The sequence below is a fragment of the Pseudonaja textilis genome, chromosome 6, assembly GCF_049901715.1.
Source record: "Pseudonaja textilis isolate UNSWEBS1 chromosome 6, rPseTex1.2, whole genome shotgun sequence".
In the NCBI taxonomy this organism is placed as follows: domain Eukaryota; kingdom Metazoa; phylum Chordata; class Lepidosauria; order Squamata; family Elapidae; genus Pseudonaja; species Pseudonaja textilis.
The window spans coordinates 18,282,836-18,291,535 of record NC_141995.1 but is presented as its reverse complement, the minus strand read 5'-3'; the positions used below and the strand labels follow the sequence as shown (position 1 = coordinate 18,291,535).

The following is an 8,700-nucleotide window of genomic DNA, read 5'->3' as shown; positions in this document are numbered from 1 at the left end:
TCTGTTATAACCTATGAATCAATGTAATATTACAGATAAAACTGATCTGTTAGCTAGATTTAATATTCAGGAAAAAGTATTGATGGCAGCAAAGGCAGTCCAATGTCATTGTCGTCTTCTCTACTGTGTCATAACATGTAGCTAAATGCTTGAAAATTTCCAGGACACTCTATGCAGAAGGAAATGTTGAAGTCAGCCTATCATTATGTGCATCCCATTCTTAATGTTGTCAAAGGGTGTTTTTTAAGCGTTAGCTAGCATATGAGTCGTTTTGCTGCAGGTAGTTTTATTTTTAGTTAGCTACTATGGTTCTTCAGTGTCTCCTAAACCATAGTTCCTACATAAATTTTTAACTTCTGAATTTTCTTCTTTGTCAGAACGACAGTCCATATCAAGGCGGTGTTTTCTTTCTGACAATTCATTTCCCTACAGACTACCCTTTCAAGCCACCTAAGGTAAGTAAAAATGGAAACGTAATTTAAAACATTGAATCTCTGTACGGATAGGTAACTCTGACCATTGCTAAAGAATTTTGGCTTGCCAAAGAGGAATAAAAAAATAGATTCTTCAGATCTCGACACTGATTTACCTTTGGGTTATAGATCTACTACATTCAAATAATTACAGAATTCCTTAAGTTATATTTGCTTTATGATTGTAACTGCAATCACTGAATATGCTTTCAGGCCATTAAAATATAGATTAGTGACAAACTTTATAAAGCTAATTTCGGATATTTGGGCTATCATATACAATGTATTATTACAATGTATTATATATTTTTAAAAACATAATAGCCATTTTTCACTGTTCAGACTACTGACACTTCTATATTCTGAGTCTGTCATTGTGAATTTTTCTTACCAGCCTGAAAATAATAAAACATTGTAAAATAGTTCTGGGAGTTTTGATACATATTTCTAAATAATAAAAATTAAAACAGTTTTATTTTGATACTGCCCCCAGAACTAAATAGCTGCTCATGCAGCTTCAGGTACAAACCTAGAGAAAGGTGATGTGATATAGCATGTGTTAGGTTTTACACTAACCCTGAATATATTTCTGAAGAAACTGACAGAGTAGTTTTTCTTAATTAGAAAAATAGGATTGTATAGAATTGAATTTACATACCTTGTAACTATTCCACTTGTAGAATTATATTTCCAGCTATATATATTAAAAATTAAGTTTATATGAAGTTTAACAAGAGACTCTTTGATATTGTTAAGCAGAAGTAATCTGAAAAGGATCTGTATATTGATTGCAGATTGATCTCAATTTTTTAGGTTGCATTTACAACACGAATTTATCATCCAAATATTAACAGTAATGGCAGCATTTGTCTTGACATTCTAAGGTCACAGTGGTCTCCTGCTTTAACTATTTCTAAAGGTAAGTGCATTTGAAGGAATGTTGATATTAGCTGATTTTTTTTAATTGACAAAAAGCAGCTTGAATGTGTGTGCTTTATATTTAGATTGTACAAAATTTGTCATTCCAGGAACAGAATATTCTAGAGAACTCCTGAATATTTTGTTTCCTCCCAGACCATGTCATTCCAAGGGCAGGTTAGCAAATTGAAATGATTCAAAGTATTCTGGTTGAAAGAGCTATGTTTTGGGTTTGGACCACCCATGGAATGACCCTGCTTCTAGATTGAAGAATTCATTTTGGTAATTCTGAATTGCCCCTGGAATATGGTTTGAAAGAATTTGTTTTTGAATTTTCCAGAATGATCTTTTCCTACATTGACAAATTTTGCACATCCCTAGTACTATATGTAGTAGAATTTGTCTTACTTTCTTTCCATTTTAGCATGATATTTGACTGTTAGTTTGAGGCAATTACCCACCAGTATTTTCCCAAGCCATGCAGTTGTCCCACAGATTTCCCTCCATTTATTCAGAAAAAAAATCCCAAAAATATTAACAGGAAGAGAATAATATGAACAAAGTGGAATTCAATTCAAGATATTTAGCTTCAGTTGATGCTTGAACTGTGCTTTTTGTAGTTTCACTTCCCTATCACATCATCATTATTGTTATTAATTTTATACAATTGTTCCATGTTCTCACTGATGTTAAAAACAACCAGTCCCTGTTGAAACAGACAGAGATAAAGGTTAAGGCTCGGTCATTAAAGAGAAGCTGAGTGGCTTCTTGCTAGGCAAAGCAATTTTATTTTTTAGACCTACACGGCTTTAACATTATCAAGAAGCCAAGACAAAGAAAAAAAAGAATCTTGATTTGGCACACAGAGCAGTGAACCATATGAATTCAAACAATTTGGTTTATTAGAATATTCAGAATAGTATGGTGCAGGGTTACATAGGAGCATAGCCAAACAAACGTAAGTATAAAGTTTCTGGTGACCAAGTTAAGCTGTTTTTATTAAAAAAAAATACAGTTTTTTTGAAGTAAAATAAATTGGACTTTATGTTCTTGCACATGCAGAAGTAAATAACTTGTTCTTTGAACTATTTACAATTTTCTATTGCTTTCTTCTATTTGTTTCAGTTCTCTTATCCATTTGTTCACTGTTATGTGATCCAAATCCAGATGATCCCCTAGTGCCAGAGATTGCACGCATCTATAAAACAGACAGAGACAAGTAAGTATAACTTTCCAAGTATAATTTGGAAAAAAAATGATACAGTGGTGAAATGTGGCAGGAAAACAGTTGAATAATTGCTGCTGTTTAAAACAGAATTGGGTGAAATATTTGTGTGTTTTTTAATCTAGAAGGCTTCAATAACATGCTAGAATAGAATTTTTATACAGTACAAAATTACTTTCAAGTTTAAAATTGCTATGGACAATTTATAAATGAGAACACTCTGGGAATAGTTTTGAGTTGGGTGGCACAAAAGTTGTGCGCTGCTTTGATAAATTTTAATATTTCTGTTTCAAAGTAAACTACATCAAAATTATCTATTATTAGTAGGTCTGCTTTGTGTTTGCAATTATATTTGTCCAGATAAATTTAATAGGGCTGTATTGGCTTGTCTGTTACTAAATATACTTATCTAATTAGGTACAATAGGTTAGCAAGAGAGTGGACAGAGAAATACGCTATGCTGTAGGGTAAGACTGCACTTCATGGTGCATTAATGATGTGGGGACTTCAGCACTTGAGTGCAGCATGCTTAAGGCACTGGATTAACTAACAAAAGATTGTTCAAGTTACTGAAATACAAAGTTTTAACTGCTTGATTTATATTCAGCGTGGGAAGCCTATCTGCATGACTAGATGAGTATAGTCAAATATTTAAACGTTTTGTAGATATTTTTTGGTTCTGGAAAAATGCACCTAGCTGGTAAGTGTTTTGGGCCCTATTCAGCACAAAAGTGACTCTACTTATAATTTAAATTATTTAGCAGATTAAATTCAGAAGTAAAAAAGCCTATAGGCATGTTTAGGTAGACACTAACATAATAACAGAGCATGTAAATTAGCATTGAATTGATTTCAGTGGAGTTCTGCAAAGTTCTCTCACAATCCCTGCTTATGCGAGAGGCTGGCTATATTTAGTATCTAAGGGTTTGTTTGTGTGAAGTTTTGCTAGAAAAAAATATCTGTTTATACTTTTATGTGATTTCTAATATGCAATACTGTGTACTTTTATATACTATATTAAAATTGGCAAGTGTGCTTTGTTCAGAATCCACTGCAAAACTTTTAAAATAGTGGCAAAAATATTATGTTAGTGGTTCATACTCTTATTAATGCTATGCAAATGTCCAAGTGAATTTTTGAGTTGATACCAGTTAGTATTGTTTTGAATCATAGGAAATTATAGGGATATTGCACATCTAGAATTACGATTTCCTAGTTTTTATATTCTCTTTAAAACTTTTAATCAAATAAATTGAGTAATCTCATTCAAAAAGCAAGACTTTAAATTGTCTTGATTTTTGGAATGAATTATTCAATTTATCCTAAAATTTTGAATATTATGTTCTAAGAAAGCTAAGTAGATTTTAGTTAATTTTTAAAAATTTGAATTTGTTAAAAAATTTAAAGAGAATATGGCTTTTTTACATGACCATTTGATGATGTTCACATTTCCAGAAAGCCAAGTAGATTTTCATCATTGGTAACCATTTTCAAAATGATTTGGGGTGTTCCTGTTATTGACTTACATATTTCTGTTTTAGAAACTATTTTTTCCAGATTTCATTGGAATACATTAAATATTTTGCAAAGTTAGTATAAGTGATTATGTTCATGAGTCACTACAAAGACTATGTAATATCAGATCAAATGTTAATTATAGTCAAAGGCCAGCACAGAACTTTGTGGTGTGTTACATTTTTGTTGCTGGCTCTGTTTTTTCTGATATATATGTTTATATTTTTAAAAGATTTAATTTTTTTAAAAAGCATTTTATTTCCTTTTCCAGGTACAACAGAATATCTCGGGAATGGACTCAGAAGTATGCCATGTGATGCTACCTTAAGTCAGAATAACCTGCATTATAGCTGGAATAAACTTTAAATTACTGTTCTTTTTTGATTTTCTTATCCGGCTGCTCCCCTATCAGACCTCATCTTTTTTTTTTTTTTAAATTTACCTCTATCCATTCATGCACATGCTCATCTGAGAAGACTTTAGCTCTTCCAGCTTTGGACAATAACTGCTTTTTAGAATTTGTAAAGTAGTTATACAAGAACAATTGCCCAAGATTCAGAATTCTTTAAATGGAGCATGTGTGTTGTGGCCAATGTCTTCACTCTAACTTGGTTATGAGATTGAAATCATTCCTCACTGCTCTAACAGTTCTTCTGAAGATATCACCCAAAGGGAGGGGAGATGGATGTTCAGTTTGCTCACATCACAGGAAATAGCATTGCTGTAGCATCATCCATCTTGTTTTAAAACCTTCCAGTGTTAGAGACTGAGGTTTCATGACATACTTGTGCTCATAACTGGTATGGCTGGAGAATTGGTACAGAACTTGTAGCATCATCAGAACAGAACACGTGATGTATCTTATGCATGTCAATAAAGGAATGACCAGTTCTTGTTCTACAGAGAATGGAGATTGGAAGTCCAACATCCCTTGTATTCCAAAATAGGGTCTCGGAACATTTTTGTAATTCTCATTTAAATTTTGTTAGGATGCTTGGAGCTATTAGTTAATCTATCTTCCACAGCAGTTTAATATAGCACTGAAAAAAATGATGCAAGTTGTCAATGGATGAATGATCAACTAATAGCTCTCCTAGTAATTGATTTTATTTTCTTCAATAAAGTTACATAAACCAATGAGTTAGCTGCCTGAATTAATCAGTATGGGAAACAAAGTCTTTTGTAAAAGCAAAGGTGGTTTTTGTATATACTTGTTGGGATTTGCCTCATTGTTTGACATCAAATAATGATGTGAAGTTAGAGTGAACCTTTTTGCCATGTTCAGTTATAATACTTGGTCTGTGTTCAGGTTGACACATTGATCAGCCCTGGAAGATGCAGAATTAATAAGCTAACCTAGTAGTGTAGACTTTAGTGAGCTACACAAGGTCTTGGAAACCAAGTTTTCAACTACAGGCTTGGAATCCGGCTGATATATGTACAGGTGTATTGTGGAGGCTTCACCAAATGCACCCAGCTTGCTAACTGAGAAGCATTTATTCGCCTTGTATACTTGACAGCTGAAAGATCTTTTTGTGGGAGTAAAGAGACAAAATTGCAAAATAAAGTACTGTTTTGATGTGGGAATTGTCATGAGGTTGTGTTGAAGTGACTTTTCAATGTGGGATGTTTGCTGTCCAAAGGATTATCATGCTACAACCTATATTAACATTTTTGCTGCAAGGGTCACTATTTCAGGGTGACTAAAACTTAATAAAGTCATTGCTATAGTGTTTTCTGTTTTAAGAAGCACTGACTTGTGCCACTAATTCTTGTTTGATAATGATGAATTTTATCCTTTTTGCATCATAATTTTGTCTCTATCCAGGTCTACAGTTGAGTATCTGCTAATCCTGTGCTATGAGTGTGCTTCTGCCACTTCTACTTCCATCAATGTTTTTTCCTCAACATAATTTTCGAATTATCATTGTAAAATAAATGTAGACTATACATTTTATGAAAGGGGAACAGGTTTGCCCATGATTTGTTTCACCTTTTTTTTTAAATCACATTTTGGTAAATTCAGTTTTGTCAGTGTGGTACACCAAGTTCCACCCAAGTGCTTTGAATGTATTATGATGTAAGTAAAAACAATTTTACAGGGTGAGGAGAGATTACTTGAAGAATCAGGGCCAACAATTAAAATAAGGCTCCTTTGTTCAGTTTGCAATAAAATCCTTAATTATAGGGAACATGGCATTTTTACTAAAATGTTACTAAGGTAGCCTTCTTCAACTTGGTGCCCTTTAGATATGTTGAGATTATAGCTCCCAGCGTATCTGAAAAGCCTATTTCTATTGCCTTCAGATGATGTAACTTACATTTGACTCTCATATACAAGTTGACTTCTAATATAACACTGATTGCTTATTATATAATCTGCACAACTTTGATAGAAAAACATTTCACAGTTCAACAGTGATTGCTTGCAAGCTTAAACACATAAAACTTGATTGTCATGTAGTTGTAATTACAGAAGAATCTTTGCCTTTCCTGAAGCTTCTTAAATTCTGTGGCATGCTATAATAAGCCTCTTTTCCCTCTTCACATGCTTGACAAAATAAAACTCATAGGTTGGTTATTCTGCTGTATAGACTTACTCGTAAAGACTAGGAACATGCGTGGATTAGATTTTCTGTATAAATGCCTATTTCGGAATTCACTGCTTTCCTACACTCAGTTTATAATTCCAAGACCTTTGTACTGCTTAACATTTATGTTTGCCTTGGAAAAGTTTCAACAACTTACTTAGCCTTGGAAAAGAATTGATTTGGTTTATTTGATTCTATCCTATTGGAGTGTTTAATAAATATAAAGAGTGTCATGACATCTATTTTTCATCATTGACCAGTGCTTAAGAGGATGGCAACATAAGACTGCTATCCCCAGATCATTTTGTCTACCAGTGCAGTAGCAATCTCGGGTATGTTGCGGTCATGTAGATGTAATTCTTTCTGCAATACATCAGGTGAGGCGTCTGACTTTTTGGCATGGTCCTAATTGGCCTTGGAACCATGTTAGTGTATGTCAATCTGGCAAGCAAAATAGAATTCCACTTTGCAGTGCAAATCCTCATTTAGCAACTACAATTGGCATTGACAACTTGGCCGTTAAGCAAAGCAGTCATCCAATGAATACGCTGTGCTTATTATCTACAGGATCTTAGAAAACCAAAGTTTAGTGAACAAAACAATTACTAAACAAGGACTAATTTAATTTTTTCTAGATGGTATGAACTGAAAATAGATTGAATCTTGGTCTTGAACCGTTTTTCTCACAACCTGATGTTGGAATATAGTTGGTTTGTATGATAACGCTCGTTTGTACACATACACACAGCATTATTAGCAGTAACAATACATTGGATTTTAATTAACTATTCTCTCATTTAAAATACTAGTATAGATTCAGCTCATGCATTCCTTGCTCTCCTATTTCCTAGAAATACCTTGGCAGAGTCAACTTTCTTTTTATAGATGAGGCTAAATTATCTTCAGGGCAATGTTACATGCTTAAGTAGTTTTCAGTAACTAAAAGAGAACAGTCTTTCTGTTTACAATATAATACAATATTTGCTTGACTAGCTTTAAATTTAATTGTAGTAATATGGTTTTATTGACTAACCTGTTAAATGGCTCCAGAGCATTTTGTAGTGGTTGATCACTCTTTATTTTTGGCACTAATCCTGAGGTGTGTACGTAGTCCTTCTGCAACTGTTCAGGTTTTTCTACTGATCAGAGAAGTTGCCTTGTGAAGAAACTGGTGCCGAGTTTTTGTTATGTCCTTATGCGATTCAGTTAATGCCGGAGTGTTGAAAACTGCAGGTTTAAGATAAAAGTGACTATTGACAATGCCATTAGGTATAAAACACTTATAAATCTTAGGGCAGGTCTGAACTTTTGAGAGTAGACAGCAAACAAATATATCTTGAAATTGTCCTTGGTTTTCCCAAAATGAAGCATGACTATTAGAATATTAATATATAATGTGGAATGTCCTGAAAACAACTTCAACACATGATTGCCTTTCATTAAATGTCCACATTGCTGTTTTGGAATAATCAGACCTCTTTAAGTCTGGATAACTACATCTGAGAAACTGAAAAGTACTCACTCCAAATTGGGTGTTGCTAAATCAGCTGCCAGCGGCCTTGGCTACTGTGGTCTGTAGGAAGGGATGTTGGCATTTGTATAGCTGACTTACAAGTATCCCACTGCTCTTCGGTGTAACTGCACCAGGCAAGGAAGTTGATAAATGTAATGAAGATAGAACCCAATTTAAGAATACTTGGACCAGTCATTTTATCCATGGAATTTAACTTTAGTCTTACAGCTTGTTTTAGAGCCTCAAGTGGAAAGGACAATGGTACTTTAACTTAGAAAAATATTTATTTGAAGTGTAAAATTAAACTTGATTTTTTTCCAAATTATGCTTCAAACAGTTTTTTTTTTTTAAGATACTCTTAATACTGCAAAATGATGTGGCTAAAGTTTCTAAAACCTAATGTGGCACAAGTCAGGATGGATTGACAGATCTCTTTTCCCACTCATTCTAATAGGGTAGGCAGGC

At 33.5% G+C, this 8,700-nt stretch overlaps 1 protein-coding gene across 2 annotated transcripts; it reads left to right on the top strand.

Annotated features, from left to right (window-relative positions):
* Window positions 1–377: 377 nt before the first annotated feature.
* On the top strand, window positions 378–5,724 carry UBE2D3 (ubiquitin conjugating enzyme E2 D3; the record flags this gene model as incomplete). Of its 2 annotated transcripts, XM_087935946.1 has the most annotated exon segments (5): window positions 378–455; window positions 1,287–1,392; window positions 2,517–2,610; window positions 3,034–3,083; window positions 4,403–5,724. In XM_087935946.1, coding segments are annotated over 4 exon segments (327 nt in total), but the record flags the coding sequence as incomplete, so codon positions are not given.
* Window positions 5,725–8,700: the final 2,976 nt, after the last annotated feature.